At 38.4% G+C, this 16,221-nt stretch overlaps 3 protein-coding genes across 7 annotated transcripts; 1 reads left to right on the forward strand and 2 right to left on the reverse strand.

Moving 5' to 3' along the window:
* Nucleotides 1–57: 57 nt before the first annotated feature.
* On the reverse strand, nt 58–4,127 carry zgc:110319 (uncharacterized protein LOC796111 homolog). Of its 2 annotated transcripts, XM_012838664.3 has the most exons (9): nt 4,021–4,127; nt 3,191–3,291; nt 2,698–2,833; nt 2,355–2,421; nt 2,088–2,205; nt 1,892–1,955; nt 1,418–1,592; nt 751–871; nt 58–709 (listed from the first exon to the last, which is right to left on the reverse strand). In XM_012838664.3, exons 1-8 carry the CDS (start codon nt 4,086–4,088, stop codon nt 800–802), a joined length of 801 nt encoding a protein of 266 aa, XP_012694118.1. In that variant the 5' UTR covers nt 4,089–4,127; the 3' UTR covers nt 58–709; nt 751–799. The 2 variants fall into 2 exon arrangements, with proteins under 2 accessions (XP_012694118.1, XP_012694110.1); XM_012838656.3 differs by having other exon boundaries at nt 58–871.
* A 190-nt stretch (nt 4,128–4,317) lies between these two features.
* Nucleotides 4,318–8,479, forward strand: si:dkey-228d14.5 (uncharacterized protein LOC796266 homolog). 4 transcript variants are annotated; one of them, XM_012838675.2, is made up of 8 exons: nt 4,318–4,483; nt 5,056–5,403; nt 6,162–6,209; nt 6,320–6,388; nt 6,511–6,578; nt 6,703–6,833; nt 7,188–7,365; nt 7,597–8,479. In XM_012838675.2, the coding sequence occupies exons 2-8, from the start codon at nt 5,339–5,341 to the stop codon at nt 7,782–7,784; spliced, it is 747 nt and encodes a 248-aa protein (XP_012694129.1). In that variant the 5' UTR covers nt 4,318–4,483; nt 5,056–5,338; the 3' UTR covers nt 7,785–8,479. The 4 variants fall into 4 exon arrangements, with proteins under 4 accessions (XP_012694129.1, XP_042565488.1, XP_031434776.1 ...); XM_042709554.1 differs by lacking the exon at nt 4,318–4,483 and adding an exon at nt 4,495–4,638; XM_031578916.1 differs by lacking the exon at nt 4,318–4,483 and adding an exon at nt 4,495–4,638 and having other exon boundaries at nt 5,294–5,403.
* A 1,158-nt stretch (nt 8,480–9,637) lies between these two features.
* On the reverse strand, nt 9,638–15,692 carry eif4e1c (eukaryotic translation initiation factor 4E family member 1c). The gene is made up of 8 exons (XM_012838700.3): nt 15,586–15,692; nt 14,513–14,578; nt 14,338–14,429; nt 12,944–13,039; nt 12,725–12,788; nt 12,299–12,412; nt 12,048–12,187; nt 9,638–10,862 (listed from the first exon to the last, which is right to left on the reverse strand). The coding sequence occupies exons 1-8, from the start codon at nt 15,601–15,603 to the stop codon at nt 10,748–10,750; spliced, it is 705 nt and encodes a 234-aa protein (XP_012694154.1). The 5' UTR covers nt 15,604–15,692; the 3' UTR covers nt 9,638–10,747.
* Between the last annotated feature and the right edge of the window lie 529 nt (nt 15,693–16,221).

Genomic DNA, 16,221 nt, shown 5'->3' on the forward strand with positions numbered 1-16,221 from the left:
CAAGAAAACCAGATTTTGTGTGTCACTGGATTTATGACAAAACAAACGACAAAGTGGAACAGGAGCACAGATCATTTATACATGAAGCAAGTATTGTTTCCAGAACAGTGAGTGAAACAATAATTAGGCAAAAGTAACAGAACAGTGTCACTGTAACATTCATGTCGATCCATATGATTTTGTAATAATTCAAGCCAAAACTCACATTTTCTGTGCTACTTTTATTCTCTTGACTGTAAGACCAAATGTCTGAACTTGTGTATAATCACTAAATTTGACATCTGACACAGATGTGTGGCCCTTCAGGAAAATGAATTAATCCTGGAATTGCTTTCCTTGTAATGTTACTTTAGATTCACATTTTGCATTTGGAATCAGAAAACAACCCTCTCCCGACCCTTCCAAAATTCACTTGCAATATGCAACAAATATATTCATCATAACTACCTTCAGTGTTATGCAAGCAACTTTCCAAGGACAAGGAGATTTCATTTGCAAAAACTCTTGCAATGTACACAACCGATTGAGGCTCATTACAGAGGCATAATATAAACAAAAAAGAGAATAATAATAAATATACACAATCGGAAAGTGCAAGGCTAAAATTAAAACTGTTGAGCACAATATTGCACTAAGTTGTAGGATACAGCTCAGAACCTGAAGTATACCAGGGTTGTTCTATGAGTAGTCTGCCAAACACGAAGTATACCAGGGTTGTTCTATGAGTAGTCTGCCAAACACGAAGTATACCAGGGTTGTTCTGTGAGTAGTCTGCCAAACACGAAGTAGCAGGATCAGGTTAGGAGTCCTGCAATTTGCGTTCCAATTCTGAGAACACTTTTGTGCTGACCTCATCCATTTCATCTTCAACCTATGAAAGGAGACAACACTTGTGAAAAAGGAACACATGTCCCCCAATAGTAACATCATCATCATCATCATCATCATCATCATCACTCTGATATGGATTGAATGACTCAAAACAAATCATCATCACTACACAGACAGTTTCTTTATTCATGACAGCGAACCATGCAGGGACACCATGTCACATACGACATTCCAGAATGTTTAGATAACAAGCAGACTTTTACTTCACCCAATGAATGAACATTCAGATCTAAGGGGATTGTACTTTCAGTTTGTGCGAGCAGCAAACTAGTCATCACTATGTCTTTTTTATCAGCACTTGCAAAATATACCTGATGTTCAGTGCACTGCTAGGCAGGCAGAGGTCCAATCAGACACAATTATGCGGCAAATCGACCTACTAACCATAATATACAAGTTATTGTTTCCATCCTAATCCAACAGTGTGTGAGACTGAATGAGGACTTGGACTTTTTTTTCTATTTTCCAAATGAACATTTATTATATCACTCATCTTCGCCCTACATCAGGTCCACACATCTCTTACCTGTACCACGTCATCCACTTCAGGTATGTAGAACTGCAGCATGTTCTGAATGCCATTTTTCAGGGTAACTGTGGAGCTAGGACAGCCTGTGCAGGAGCCAACCAGTCTCAGCTTCACAGTCCCATCTTCAAACCCCTTAAAGATGACGTCACCTCCATCTTCCTGAACTGTGGGCCTGTGGAAAAGTAGCACAGAGGTAGCCAAAACAAAACAAAAATTACAGACATGATATCCAAATGTTATGGGCCTTGTGTGCCACTTAATATAATGTCTTTTTGCTCTCCGGGCCTTTATCAGTTCTTTCCCAAAGTTCTTTAAACAAAGATAATCCAATTTTCCCTTCTTTTTTGCTCCAAGATTGAGTCATGCAGTATGTTAATTGACTGGTGAGTCATTTGGATTACAAGACTGTTGCAATGGGTTTCAAAAGCATGGCTGTTTTTCACACAAGAAATCTGAAAATGTGAATCCTACCTGATCCTGTTATCCAGGAGCTCCTTAATCATTGAAACAATTTCATCATCCTCCTCAGAAAGACCTATGGAAACAACAACCAAAATTGGACTAAAAGTTCCCAAACAGAAAAAAAATGTACTTCTGACCACTCCCACGATGAACACTGCTTAAGCAGAGAGCCCTCCAGCAACCAAACAGAGAAACACAAACGTACTGTTTTCCGAGTGAGACAGTGTAGCTCCAGTTGTAACGGGTTCTCCACTCTCAAAGAATGTTGTGATTACTTCAATAGCATGTCGCTTGACATCAGTCCACTCAACATCATCATCTGCCTGTAGATTACAGATGTTGAGAGAATGACAAAAGAGCCTAACAGACTACCAAAATGAGGTGACATCATGCATTAAAGAAAATGTATAGTAACATGGAAATGTTAGAGCAGTAAAAACTCATGCATGCTTATGTGTAGTTTTTTGGAGACCTTTGTCAAGGTAATGAAATCAGGCCCAAAGAAGACACTCTTCACTCCTTCAACCTGAAATAGATTGCTGTGGGCAGGCATATCATTCTCGTTACAACCTTTAAAATGAATATTTGTAAAGTGACTGTGGATAACATATTGTACTTTTAGAAAAAGGGCATCTTAAGTGCACCAAGTGCAATCAGTGCCACAGGAACAGTGACATCACATCATTTCAGAAAAATGCAGTGTCATATGACTTATCTCAAGAAGTAGCCACGATCATCAAGTACAAAACACAAGGTTCATTCACAGATAATACAGGATGTAAGCAGATGTAATAGTGTAATCGAATGTTACTTGCCTAGCCAATGAAGAGCAATCTGCTGAGCTTGAAGTGGGGAAATCTATTGTTCCGGTTCCTAAAACAGGTTTACCAGGTATGAACTTCAGACTTCTGGGGTTCGGTGTATCTTGCGTTTGAATGGACAAGCATCGCACTGAAATTAACAAGTAGAGAGCGGCCTTAAAAAGACCACTTTGCAAAAGTGAATCTCAAATACATTGTCTGACACTGATATTTAAGTTAACATAACTGTTTGCCTGATGATTTGTTCAAGAGTCAGGTATGAAATGATAGCCTGTCTATCAACAAATGCATATATTAGTTCTAAAACCTGTCATTGGGTAACATTTGTGAAAAATGTATAGCTCTTGCTTAAATTGCTTTCCTATGGGAAAAGCCCAACAGTTATAATAACTACATGGAGATATAATTTTCTTATTGTTATATAACTCTGACAATACAACCAGCCAGTCCCCAAAGGAACACACACCGCTCCTAGACACATTCTTACTTGCAAACACGTTACCCGATCCCCTTGAAGGTAGCAGAGATTTTTTTAAAAGATGGGCAGCACACAGGGAGAGGCACCGATTTCTCTCCGTAACTGGGTACCTGAGACAAACGAGAAAACTCGAATCATATCACGTATATTTAACTACATAAGGAACTTTAGCTACTAACTTGGCCTACATGTAGGCCTAAGCAATTTTGACTGACTTATGTTATCATTGGGTTATGGCATAGGCCTAATGCAGAACTGTGCAAAGCCTAAGTTATTGTTAACGTCAAGTAGTTTTTAAAACTAAAATGTGCAACGTTAGACGGAACTTAAGCAAAGCATCTGTGAGCTTCTAGAAATTACCCATTCATAGGTAGTAACTTGAACATGTAGGCCTGACGTTACGTTAGTTGGTTCATAGATGACAAACAAGTTTTAACTGGGCAGATCAATGTAACATTACTAGCTATAACGTCTATGCTATTAGCTAGGGTAGGCGAACTAACCGAATGAATTGAAGTTAAAAACTAAGGTTATATTTATTAATGTACTTTTAGACAGAACCAAAAGATCTCTACTGCGCAATCAATGAGTGAGAGCCAGGGATTACAAGTTTAAGATAGTGAGCTCAGCCGTTTATGATGGCTGGCTACTGTTAGCAAGCTTGCTATGCTGGGTCAGGCATCTGACGTACAATAAGGTTACTGCTGGTTTACCCGCTAGCATGTACACTTTCTGACTTCGCCCTTACTATGGTACGACATACTCCAGAGTTATAATGAATCTTAGCTTGTATGTTTTTCTAACTCTTACAAATGTTAATGTAAATTTGTGTTTTATACCTGTAATGATGTATAACGGAGCGAGACCGTAGTAACTGCCACAGACTCCATCTTACAGTGGCCGCCATTTCAATTGTTTTGAAATTCAGGACCCAAAGTCTACCTCATATTCCCCCAAAACGCGTAGCACATGTCTTAATTTGATAACTTTATAGTGTCGTAAAAATGTATTTTATTTATCAATGGTTTTATTCACCAAGTTTACCATATAGTATCACTTAACTATTTCGGGGGATAATCGTCCTTAGTAAATCAGGAGTTGTAGGCATCTTAGTGGACATCTATGTTCAGAACTTAATTATGCCTAGGTGTGAGGTGTTAATTAATTGGGAAATTTGTGTTTAGTTTGGACCTGGCGTTTTGATTTCTTGCAATTTTGCGTAGGGAAATCTAAAATCATGTGAAATAACTAGCACAATCTCGGATAAAAGTGTCTGAATTGTAGGTGTACCCACTGATAATGGTAAGTGATCACTTGCTGGTTTACTGCCAAAAGAGGGGAAGGGAGTCAACAAATATGAATTATGGCAGCACACTTAAACATGTGAACTCATCATTACACCTCTTGGCCAGCTTGCCATGGTGTGATTGAGAAAAGCTGGAGTAGGGAAACATCAGGTAGGTTACATCATTATTAAACGTCAAGCTGTGCTGGAGTATTGCTAAACATTTAAATTGGGTCTGTTGTGTCCAGCAGGCCTAACTGGCTTTTGTGGAAACCTGTTTGGAGATGACTATGTCAAAAGAACATTTCAAGAATGACATTCACACCCACATTCTCTTAATCCAGTCCTGTAACAATTTGTTGTCTAAAACAGCACAAGAACTGGTAAAGATTATTATAATTGTGCACTTTGTTGATTCACCTCTGATATGGACTTCGATACAGAGGGTATGCCGAAGAAGGGAAACAAAAGGCTTTCTTCCTAGCAGGAGCTGTAGAGTATGATTGGTTGTTTTGTGTTGGCATAAAGCAAACATGATGATAAGGTTAAGTGACCCAGCCCAAGTTTCCTTGTGGCTGTTTTCTGACAGGGCAGGAAGGTTCCCCACAAGGAGTGGCTTAACAGGCCCGGCACATTAAAGCTGTTGTAGCATAGAAAGTGAAGAATGCTGCTTTTCTGGGAGGACGCAAGTGTCTGTCTGCCTACATATCCTTGTACTTCATCCAGCACTGAATGACATGGAACATATTTGATTGGGGTGCAGCAGTTAGCATGTCAAATGACTGGTGTGGAAGAATTGAAAATACATTCCTAGTCCTACACCCCAGACATACATTGTTTCTTGGAATCTCTGAAAATCAACACAACAAGAAATGGTCTTCTGGATTATTATCCCTTTCACACTCTCTGCTGTCTCATTTTTGGGGTCCTGGACAGTGTAAGTGTTCCTTTTCTGAATTATCATTGTTTCAGTGTTTGTTATAGCTAAAAACAGATTCAGTACATTTGTGTTGTACATTTGTCTTGTCACTACAAAACCTATGATAATTGTTGCAGTGAAACTTCATCTTTGGTTTAACAATCTGTGCAATTGATTATTCTCAAGTGGAAAAAGTAAATCAATCTGATTTGGTCAGAAAAATGGGTGGTTCTCTTACAAATATTGGTCAATATTGAAGTAACAAGTTTATACATGTGTAGGTCAGCATCAAGCACACTTTATTAAATTTGATGATTAATACCTTTGAATGTGATGAGCCCAGATGTGTGTCTCAGTAATTTCAAAGGTAGTTTCAAAGTAAGTTCTCAAATATAGGAACCAACATAATTGTTAATATTAATTGTCCTATGTTTGATAATTGTGGCTTTTAAACCTGACAAATACATGTATATTTCCTTGATTTCCCCATTATATACAGTAAGCAGACAGGTGACATTTGAGACTGTTGAAAATATTAATTCTCTACTAACAGCTGCTTGTGTACACATCCTTAGCCAACATTTAATTGAGTTCCTGGTTATTCATTAAACCGGCTGTGACTCTCCAGTATTGTAGCATTGGAACTGGATAGACATGGGAGAGACACCTCTTAATTTGACTTACAGAATACAACTACAGGCATGATTTATCCAACGTTCCATATGTACTTTTGTACAGATTTTGAGTGTTCTCTGATTTTCATTTTAATCTCTTAGATATGCACTGGCACTAAGAAATGGTCATGTGTGCTCACTTAACAACTGGTAAGTAAAGCCTCTTCAAACCCATTTCAAGCAAAAAGTGCTTAGTATTGATGATACTTTGATGATTACCACAACATGGTTGGAGAACTGAATCACTTTCATATTTGTAGGGAATACAGGAACTCATGCCAAACAAATGATTCTGGATGCTGTACAACCTTTCATGTCCCTACTATAAGGTAAGGAAGAGTGCACTGGACAATGTCCTCACTTGAAATGGATGCTTTTTCATAATCCAGGTTTGTGATGTTAAAATTGTGATTTATACTTAATCTTTGTTAACTGTTTCCCCCTAATATAGCTGGAGCGGTACTAATGCCCCGGAAAACTCCCTTTTTTCCGCCACCATTAACGCAGGAGCATTCTTGTGTGAGTGCATTCTCTGAGAGCACAAGTTACAATTGCTTCACCATGCTTATTGTCCTGTCTAAAGTGATCATTCACAGTTTGTACTGGCAACATAACTGACTGAAATTTTCGTTGTCTCCTGTAGTTCTGGTGTTTTGCATTTTTCACCATGCTCACATCCTGGATAGAAACAGCAATCAGTCTCTCCTCGCTAAAATTTCCCTGGTCTTTGGCTGTGTGGCGTCATGTGGAGCTTTTGTGGCAGGGAACTGCAATGTAAGTGCTACTGGGTGTAGGATGGTCACACCAACACAAACAATACTGACAGGTGTAAAGTACAGCCGGTTTGAATTCAGCAAAGGACAAGAGGATTATTTTCTGGTATGGGAGTTCTGTGACTGATATCTGATAAAATGGTCAAGTCTAGCAAGATCAAGTAACAGCACAACACAATAGAAGATTATTTGTCTAAATTTGCTTTGAATCTGGCCTCACAGCATAACTCTAGACTACCACTGCTTAACTGCAACATGTTGGCGGCTAAGTGTTCAAATCCTACAATAACCAGCTGTTATAATTACTTGCAGTGATATTTTCACTCTAAGTTCCTGTGTCTTCTGTGTCCTGTAGCCTGCTCAGCTTAGCATGCTGCATTACCTGGGTGCCGCTGTGAGTTTCGTGTGCCTGTGTTTCTACTGCGTCCTCCTCACCTCGCTCACTAACAGGTGCCTTCTCACCGGACTGGAGCGCTACCTCTACCCAGCACGCATTGTATCTACAGTCATCCAGGTCACAGTCACCATCCTTTGTATCCTTTTACAGCTGTAAGCCAACAGTCAGTTGTGCATTACATTCTCCAGTGAAAACATGAACATTGATTTCATTTCAGTGAGATATAATATTTTGAGACAGACTAAAGTAAGTTAATAATCATAGTGTGGCTAATTACAAAATGTTCTGATCTTCAAAGGTAGTGCTTCTACCTAATTGAAGGTAATCTTCAAAAAGTGTCATCCTTGTCCTTAACTTGGCTCATCAGATTGCATATTCTTTGCCCAAGAGGATTACTTTTACAAACATATTTCTGCCATTTTTGAGTGGACGCTCAGTGTGAACATTGAAGCGTTTGAGCTGAGCTTTGTGGTGGAGTTCTACTTTTTCTCATCATCAATGTTGACTACGCTCCTGGAGAGAAGGGGTGAAGAAAAGCCCCTCATTTTGGCTTGAGGCCTAATTTGGAGTACCATTTTCCGTTATTTATGTTTTTTTATTTTCCATCACCATGTGCACCAAAATGGATTACCTTTCAGACAGAAAATCTTTGAAATGTGAGTGTGGTAAACTTAAGACCGTTGGATACTACTTATTCAGGACATATTAACTTCAATCGTCGGGTATTACAAGCATCAGAGAAACTTTTAATTTTGTAAAAGTACACTCTGGCTCAAATATTTTGAGTACTGTATCCTTGTTGGTGATATCATCTTCCAAAAGGTTCTGTAGTGTCAGATATGGGTAGTACATCATTGTAACATGCAGTGCCATCAAAAATAGTAATGGTAAATGTGTTTCCTTCACAAGTGGTCATGACTACAAATTACATTTACGTTTCAATTTGGTTGTTAGATGAATGTTTTGAATCACAGGGTGATTATTAGCAGGACTGAATTGGTCTCTTCTGGTTTTAAAGAACACACCAAGTAACCAGCTGATGAATTGTCAAGACGCACTGGTAGGACTCGGCCTCCAATTTCTTTTAGAAATGTTAAAAGAAATCAGCCATGATGATTCTGCTGGGCAGAGAACAATTGTAATTTATTTTCCATGTGGTATCGCACTTTGAAAAGCAAAATGAACAATGTGTACTGTGATTGCAGATTACATACTTTTCTAGTAGTTCTAATAAAAATGTTTGAATCAGAGGTCTGACTTTGTATTTCATCCTGTAACTTAACTTATTTACAACCTGTAAATGTTGGTGTTTCATTCACCATGTAATCACAGAATTGAGCGTTTTCACCAACCGATGGATCAACATATTTGAGACATTATATTTGAACAAATTACATTTTAGGTAACGTGGCTTCTTTTTTGCTATTGTTTTAAGAAATGTTTTGTCAAACACCTCAACCTGCTTTTGAGTATGTAGTGTGATGTATGGATCATTTCAGCATCCACTTCATGTAAAAAAAGAACCTGCTTGTTATCGGCTTCACTATTCAGATATGTCTGACACGTAATGCATTTGATTTATTTACAGCAGAAACTGGAAATCTAAATATTTTGTCCAGTCATGGCGATACTTTAAAATTTAAACCCTTTACATCATTTCACCTTGACCGTCAAAGGAACATGTTTGTCAACATAGTTTTAATGTATGATTGCTAAGGCGAGGTGGCCATTCTTCAGGACTTGGAGCATTAACTGCTGTTTGGCAGGTGTCGGTGACGTCAGACAAAATTCCAGTTGCTGTCCTAAGTTTCCAGGAGATCAGTTGTAGAGCTACTGAAAATAAACCAGGTTTAATTGAGCACATTTCTACATTTTATTTGTTAAACCATTCTTTAGCTAGTTATATTTCTGGTTTGAAAAAAAAAAAATACAAAAAAAAAAGTCTACTTTACGCAAGAAAAAAACGCAAAGGAGGCTCTGGTACTGTACAGACAGGTTATTGCTTAAACCGTGCCCTGAAGTCCTTGCGTGTGTAGGGCATCTACAGTTGAGTCATATTTGAACAGTGACAGGTGTGTGAGGGTGAAGAGGGAGTGGATTTTCGACTTAACAATACAAACAATAGCTTCTTGTTGACTTAACTATGTGCCAAGTTTTGTTGTGTACAAAGAAAACAGTGTGAACCCTATTTAGTTAGTAATACGTACCCTGCTAAATGCCATCTGTGCGAGGCATCACATGCCTTTCTAGTTTAAAATAGATCTGTTGAATTAAGATTAAGATTTCTCTAAAACCACACCATATTAGATGGAGACAGTGGTACCGACGGAAAATGAAATAATAAATTGGAAGGAAAAAACCTCTAGCGTTCTCCCAGAGTAAACAAAAGGAGACATGTGATTCACATGTTAATGCAAAGCACTTAATCTTTACTTGAAAGAAGGTAATATACATCCTGGAATTACAGATAATAAAGATACAATATGAGCAAAATCAATTCACGATGAGTAGCCTCTTCATTCGCACTGATCCTGATAGTATCGCGATAGTGAAAAAAATGTCTACAGTATTATTAGGAAGAGAGAGAAAAAAAAAATGTGAAAAGCACACCTAAAAAGCAAGGGTGACCAGGGAGGTTACTGTAAAATATATTGTAAAAAATGTTTCTACATTAAGCAGTAGTCCACATTCCTAACCTTTTCAAATATGGAAAAAAGGAAGAAAAAAAAGGAATAATTTTTCTTTTCTTTCATGGTCTTCCTCCCACTTAATAGCTCAACTGCAATGCATGTACCATAAATAGATGTGGGGTTGGGGAAACACAAGAATTCAAAACAGTTCTACAAGCAATTCTTTTCACAATTTCAGCATGGCTGAAACAAAAAGTGGTCTCTCCGGGCAAATACCAAACATGGAGAGAAACTTAGGCTAACTTTTACAAACCTTTTAAGATAGTCAGTCTGCAGGTGCATTTGCAAATTCCTCTCATGCCAAACACCTTCAAAAATGATACATGTTAAAACTGCTGTGGCCCTTAAAATTGCGGGGTGGATGAAAGTTGCCATTATTCATTCTGTTTGTAAACCCCAGTGGTGACAAATCCCTTATAACACTTTGTAACATGAAGCATGAGAGAGATGACTGGTTAAAGCCAAGAAAGATGGTTTCCTTTTTTTAAAATAAACCTTACAACCTCTTTTGCCAGGGATGTGTTGTATTAGTCGTATGTATTTTTGATTCTAAACTGAAAAAAAGATCAGTAACACCTAGCCCAGTTCCAATATTTTCACTGGTGCCGTCCCTCAAACTCCTAGGCCATTTAGCACCCTTTGATGAGCCGATACTGAAGGTGTTCAACAGTCAAGTTTAAAGTTCCACATTTAAATACCGAGTTTTGTGTTTCCCCCCTGCTCTTTCTGTTTAAAAGGAAGGACACTACAGTAGTTGACAACTCAAAGTTATTAATGTGATGCAATCTGGTAATTTCATAAACCTACAACAACTTGAATTAATCTTCTTCAAACTGAATACATGTTTTTCGTTGTGGATCCACTTTTGCTAGAGGTGTCATCGTGTGACTGGTAGCCGATGAGAGTTTTGTTGGGAATACTCAAGCGCTCTTTGTATTGTTGCCTGGAAGAAAGACAGAACATAGTTAATTGTATGGTGATGGAAGGCTCTAAAAAAACACAACCAACCACTCTAATGACTTGTAAAAAAAATGAAGATATGATTAAAGCATTCTGCTTAGTTTAAAGATAAGGAATGTAGTTATAATCACACATGCATTTAGACCAATTTCCTAGGCATTCAAAAGAAAAAGGCAATCTATCCAATTCAAATTTTGAATAAAATACATGTTGTATGTACAAGCAGTAGTACTTTTGGCTTACAAAAAGAACATACGGCAACTTAAAATGTCTGCAACTACAACTCTGCGCAGTTTAAACTGATTAACGTGAACTACTTGTACCACCTTTGGTTCAGCCTAGAGACAGTATCAGAATGTGGCACTGATTTCCTCTGTACCACCTGGGAACTGAATGAAAGTGCTGACTGGCTTCATTCTATTCCAAAAGTACGCGTTACTAATGAATGGTAACCTGAAATGGAAAGCTTAAGGCGTATATACACAACATCCCCCTCTAGTGGCCAGGCACTAAGAATCCACCTTAACCTTTCAACTCATTAAACTATCTCTTGAAAAGTTAGATCTTTTTAACCAAGAACCTAAAATGATGAAACGTGTCTTCCAGAACAAAATATCTTCCATCATTGCATCAATGAATGCTGTAGTAGTCATCAATACATAGTCCTACAGGTTAATCCTAAATTTCACTGTTCTCAAAAACCATATCTGCGTACATATACTGCTTTTGTCACTAATGGTAATTAAATTAAGTCTTGTAGCAACTGTGTCTTGGTAAAATGACTAGGCAGTAACATGGACTGTCAAACACATGTGATCTGTAAAGATTCTGTAGGCTGCAAAATTGAGCTGAGAGGGGCTAATCATAATTGACTACACTGATTGGGTCATATAGCCTAGGAGTTACTAACACATTTTGTTTTTCATTACAAAGTAAAGTGATCACTAAAACTTGCTTTGCAGGCCAGATGTGGCCCCACTTGAACTGGCCTGAATTACAGTATCTCCACACGGGCCAATCAACATAGTACTCTCTGGGATACAAGCTTGATTCAAAGCCGTCAGTGTGGAAAAACCTGTTTCCACATTTCCTTGATGGCAAGACATCATACATAAAATGAACTGATCCACATGTGAGATGTGTTAGAGGGACTAGTCAGTTCACTTACCCTATTGTCATGATGGATTCCCTGTTTTGGCAGTTTGCGGTCCAGATGGCTATTTTGTCTCCTTTCGGCCTGACATTGACCACGGCACCACACGCGTCTTCACTGGCTTCGTCAAAAGACTCGCCAATTAAACACAAAAGCTGGAAGCCAAACAAAATCAGAGGACAGGCAGTTTAGACTCTGATGGCTGCACCAGTGAAGAGAACATTGGAACATTTCTGCTAAGAGACATAGGGACAAGCAGCGCTTACCGTCTCCATCCAGTAGCGGTCAAGGTCATTATGTCTCTGCTGTTTGCTTAGGGTCATCAGCCATCTGCCCCCAAGTTTATTCCTGTCATCCTCCCACATAGGCTTGATGCCATCCTAACATGAGGGACACACGTCAATCACACTGTTCATTTACTGAGTGCATGCCACAACAAGTCTCAGGATTTAAACTCAACCTATTTAGACCTAAACATCTAACAGATCAGATGCCGAGTGCTTTATACCATACATATTATCAGATGGACAGAAATATATCCACGTAGCCTAAATCAAATGTCATTATTTATCAATATTTGTTATTGACTTTATAACTGTGTGTTGTCAGGGTCCATAGAATAGCTTCTGAAGGCACAAGGATCAACTGATAAATGACAGAATAGATTCGAATAGAAACACCACTGGTATTACCTTAAATAAGCAATAGTCACAGCCAAACCCCAGTTTGCTTGGTTGCTGTATATGGTTGTATAATCTGGGGACAAATTTGAAATTACAATCATAGAAAATAAATGAGGTTTAGATTTAAATATAAAAACAATATTCTCAAGGAATCTTGATCATTTACATTTATTTCTGTAAGATTTCATCTAATGCGAGAGCTAGTTAAAGACCATTTAACACACTTACGCCCAAAAATCCTCTACGGTGTCAAACTTGGCAATCAGACGTAGATTTTCTGTCCAACTTTTGCTCTTGTCATTTTTGAAATACCATAGGGCCCATCTGTGAAGAGACAACATTGTCAAGACCAGGCATCCCCTGGATGAATTTAGAAAATACTTCACACTGCTTGTTCTTCTTTTCTTTTTAAAAGTGTCATATTTTGTAACACTATGAAATCCTTTTAGGGCATGGCACATAATGAAATATATTAATAAGCAGTACAGCTTTTTCATCCATGGCATTAGTAGATAAGACTATCTTAGGACTAAAATCATTTAGTGGGAGAAATGTCTCTCTCAGTAATAAATAATACAAGTTACCATTCATTCAGATGTTATTTTCACCTTGCAATTTTTAGGGTGAAATGTCAGATTGTAATCACTCTCACTACCAGTAAATATGAACAACATGAATAAATCCATGTGATGTGCTGAACAACAATAGTCAGCCACCCAACAAATATACCCATTGTTTATGAGTACCATTATTGTCTCATTAACAAACCAAAGGGAGGAGCGGGGGAGGACAGAGATGGTACAGTCCAAACCCTCATAACCTTTGTGTCAAAACTAACAGACAGACACAAATGCTGGTCACAAACACAACTGATTGCAATTTCCCATCATTAGTTAGGAAAATGACCAACAAACTGTCTGTGCCGGTGTCCACAGCCTGGCATACATAGTTCCCTGACACTTCCCATAAATCCTGTCCCCAAGATCACTGACCAGCCCTTGCCATTATGCTGCAAGATAGACAAACGGAGTACCAGGCAATGCACAGGCGGAAAGGACAGGAAGGTCTGCTCAATGAATGACATCAGCACTTCTGCTCTGCCTGTGGCGGCCTGAATAACTGTTCAATGCTGCTGAGCAGAACACTAACAAAACTGCTGTTTAATGAAGGTCTTTCAAGTGAACTGTCCACACAGATTCTTCGCTCTCCTTCCGTAGTATCATCCTAACTGGGTCAGAAATCCCTTTAACTTCTTGTCTTGATCACTGTGATGGACAACCTTTAGAAATCATGGTGATCCATAGCTGACTGTAAATGGAAGTGAGGATTCACTTAATGCTGCAAGTTTTAACTTACGGTACATTTATGGCAACCATATAGTTGCGTGTTTAGAGAAAAGCTAATGGGATTGACCATCATACACACATTACTATAGATATATATTATAGCAAGAGTCCAACTCTGCTCAGTAATGTAAAAAGAAAAAAAGTGCGTTTTAAAATATTCCCAAGGTGAAGCTGTCAAACACTGTGAAGGGTGCAAAACCACTACCTTTTTGGCTATGTAACAAAGACCATTCTAAGACCAGTTCATATGAGCACATTTACACACAGAGACAATACCTGTTCTGCAAAGGGTGTTTGATGTACTGCTCAGAACTTGGAACGATGGGTGTAGGTATCTCGGGTGTAGGACCATCTTCAGGTTCACTTTTCTAAATGAAAAGCATCATTAAATACATTTGATGGGGGGAACAAACAGTGTTACGACAAAATAGGGAAAGTAATGTTAGGCTACCGTGGTAATTTTAGAGTCCTCCTCTGCATTAGGTGGTGGTGTCACATCTGAAGTCATTCTATTCTCCTGTAGCCAACACAAGCGTAACGTTTAATGAATGTATCCTCAGCAAGGCTGGTTGACGTTTGATGACATCGTTATTACTTAGTGAGAAAATAACATACATGATACATAAGCAAGTAACTTCAGGCGGAGACAATACTTAGAATTTTTAACAGTTAACGTTAGCTATAATTATAGCTTTACGTCAAATGATCTGTGCTGACAAACATACCTTGAAGATAGGTAAAGTTATTATACTGTTATTTTGAGGGTGGCTAACGTTAAATAAGTTATAGTTAGGTAGCGAACAAGTGTCCTTTGCAACGTGGTAGAGTCGATTTTACGTTAGAGTAATTTAATAGGGAATTAAAATCAGGAGCAACACCCTCTAGCTAACTAGCTACAGTCTTTGAAAAGGAAATTACTTCACACACCTGAGATGGAACAGCATATCTCGTTACATAAAATCAGTATTATAATATTTTAACATGATGTATGTTGTCATTCGTTTGAAAACCACAAATGATTCATTTAAATTTGCCAGATGTATATAAGCTGACCGGTATTGCTAGCAAGCTAAACTTGCCAGATGGCTAGCTAGGTAGCTTGTGAAACTAGCTAGCACGAAACACACGTGTCTAGATCAGGTTTTTTGTTTCACATAACAGAATCCAGCACGACATCGTCTACTTCAATTCCGAGAAATCGTGTCGATCACAACAAGCTATGATAACATATGTTAAATAAATGTGTGGACAGAATCAGTGCTATTCGGCTCCAGTCCCTCCCTGCCAACAAAGTCGCCACCAATGCCACCCTTAAATCCATTTGAAAGCTAGCTAACATTGGAGAACATCTTGTTGAAACGCCGACATCACTGCGTTCTTGAAGCTCTTAAATAAATAACTCGTTTTAAATATGTACGGTGCTTTCTCTAAATATACTGGATACCCAAATATTTCATAAACTAGTTAATCACTTTCAGAAATCGTCTGGTTCACTAAAATCCTGGAAACCCCGTTCTCTCTTACCGGCTCCGAAGTCGCCATCTTGCCAGTAAAATTCTCCTGTCCGCTCAACCATACGTTGATGCGTCACAAAACCACGAAACGTTAGGAAATCTACGGCAACGTACGTAGCTCAAGCGTATGTGGCTGCTAGTGGCTGGGTGGGAGTCCTGACTCAACGCAATGCAACAAATACACTACCTCTGTGTACTACTTGGTATATTTAACAGACATATAGATTATTTTATGTTATAAAGCAGTTTCAATTACTCTTAGTCTGTACAACAAAGTGGCCTAAGCTCACATTTGACAGGAGATGCCAATTAGAGCTGTACTCTTCTGCAACTACTTGGATGACTGGACCAGCCTAAACTTCCTACATTGGTTTCAAACACAACAGACATGAAAACAAAGTAACCCTAACCCTTATGGTTAAAATGGTAACAACAAAACAAAACAAAACAGTAAAATAAATAAAAATAAAACAACTAATATTATCTGGATGTAGGCCTACAACAAAAAAATGGACACAACTGTCAAACCAAATAATGTACAGTCATGTTAATAGTGGCTCTACTTCTCTCTACTATCAGACTGAAATGCTGCTGGTTGGTTAGATGTATTGAAACGTTTCAAGTGAATGAGCTGGCTACTACTATA

This window comes from Clupea harengus, chromosome 13 (genome assembly GCF_900700415.2).
Source record: "Clupea harengus chromosome 13, Ch_v2.0.2, whole genome shotgun sequence".
NCBI lineage: Eukaryota > Metazoa > Chordata > Actinopteri > Clupeiformes > Clupeidae > Clupea > Clupea harengus.

Bases quoted from the DNA above. Each gene is read 5' to 3' on its own strand.
- zgc:110319 (XM_012838664.3), bottom strand. From the start codon at position 4,088: ATGGCGGCCACTGTAAGATGGAGTCTGTGGCAGTTACTACGGTCTCGC. The intron at 1,593-1,891 runs GTAGGATTCACA...ACTTTTCCACAG, and splicing joins CTCCTGGATAACAGGATCAG to GCCCACAGTTCAGGAAGATG. The intron at 872-1,417 runs GTAAGAGATGTG...CTCCTTTCATAG, and splicing joins AAGTGGATGACGTGGTACAG to GTTGAAGATGAAATGGATGA.
- si:dkey-228d14.5 (XM_012838675.2), top strand. From the start codon at position 5,339: ATGGTCTTCTGGATTATTATCCCTTTCACACTCTCTGCTGTCTCATTT. The intron at 6,389-6,510 runs GTAAGGAAGAGT...CCCCTAATATAG, and splicing joins TTTCATGTCCCTACTATAAG to CTGGAGCGGTACTAATGCCC. The intron at 6,579-6,702 runs GTGAGTGCATTC...TGTCTCCTGTAG, and splicing joins TAACGCAGGAGCATTCTTGT to TTCTGGTGTTTTGCATTTTT.
- eif4e1c (XM_012838700.3), bottom strand. The intron at 12,789-12,943 runs GTAAGTGTGTTA...ATTTGTCCCCAG, and splicing joins ACCGTAGAGGATTTTTGGGC to ATTATACAACCATATACAGC. The intron at 12,413-12,724 runs GTAATACCAGTG...CCCTCATGTTAG, and splicing joins GTGACTATTGCTTATTTAAG to GATGGCATCAAGCCTATGTG.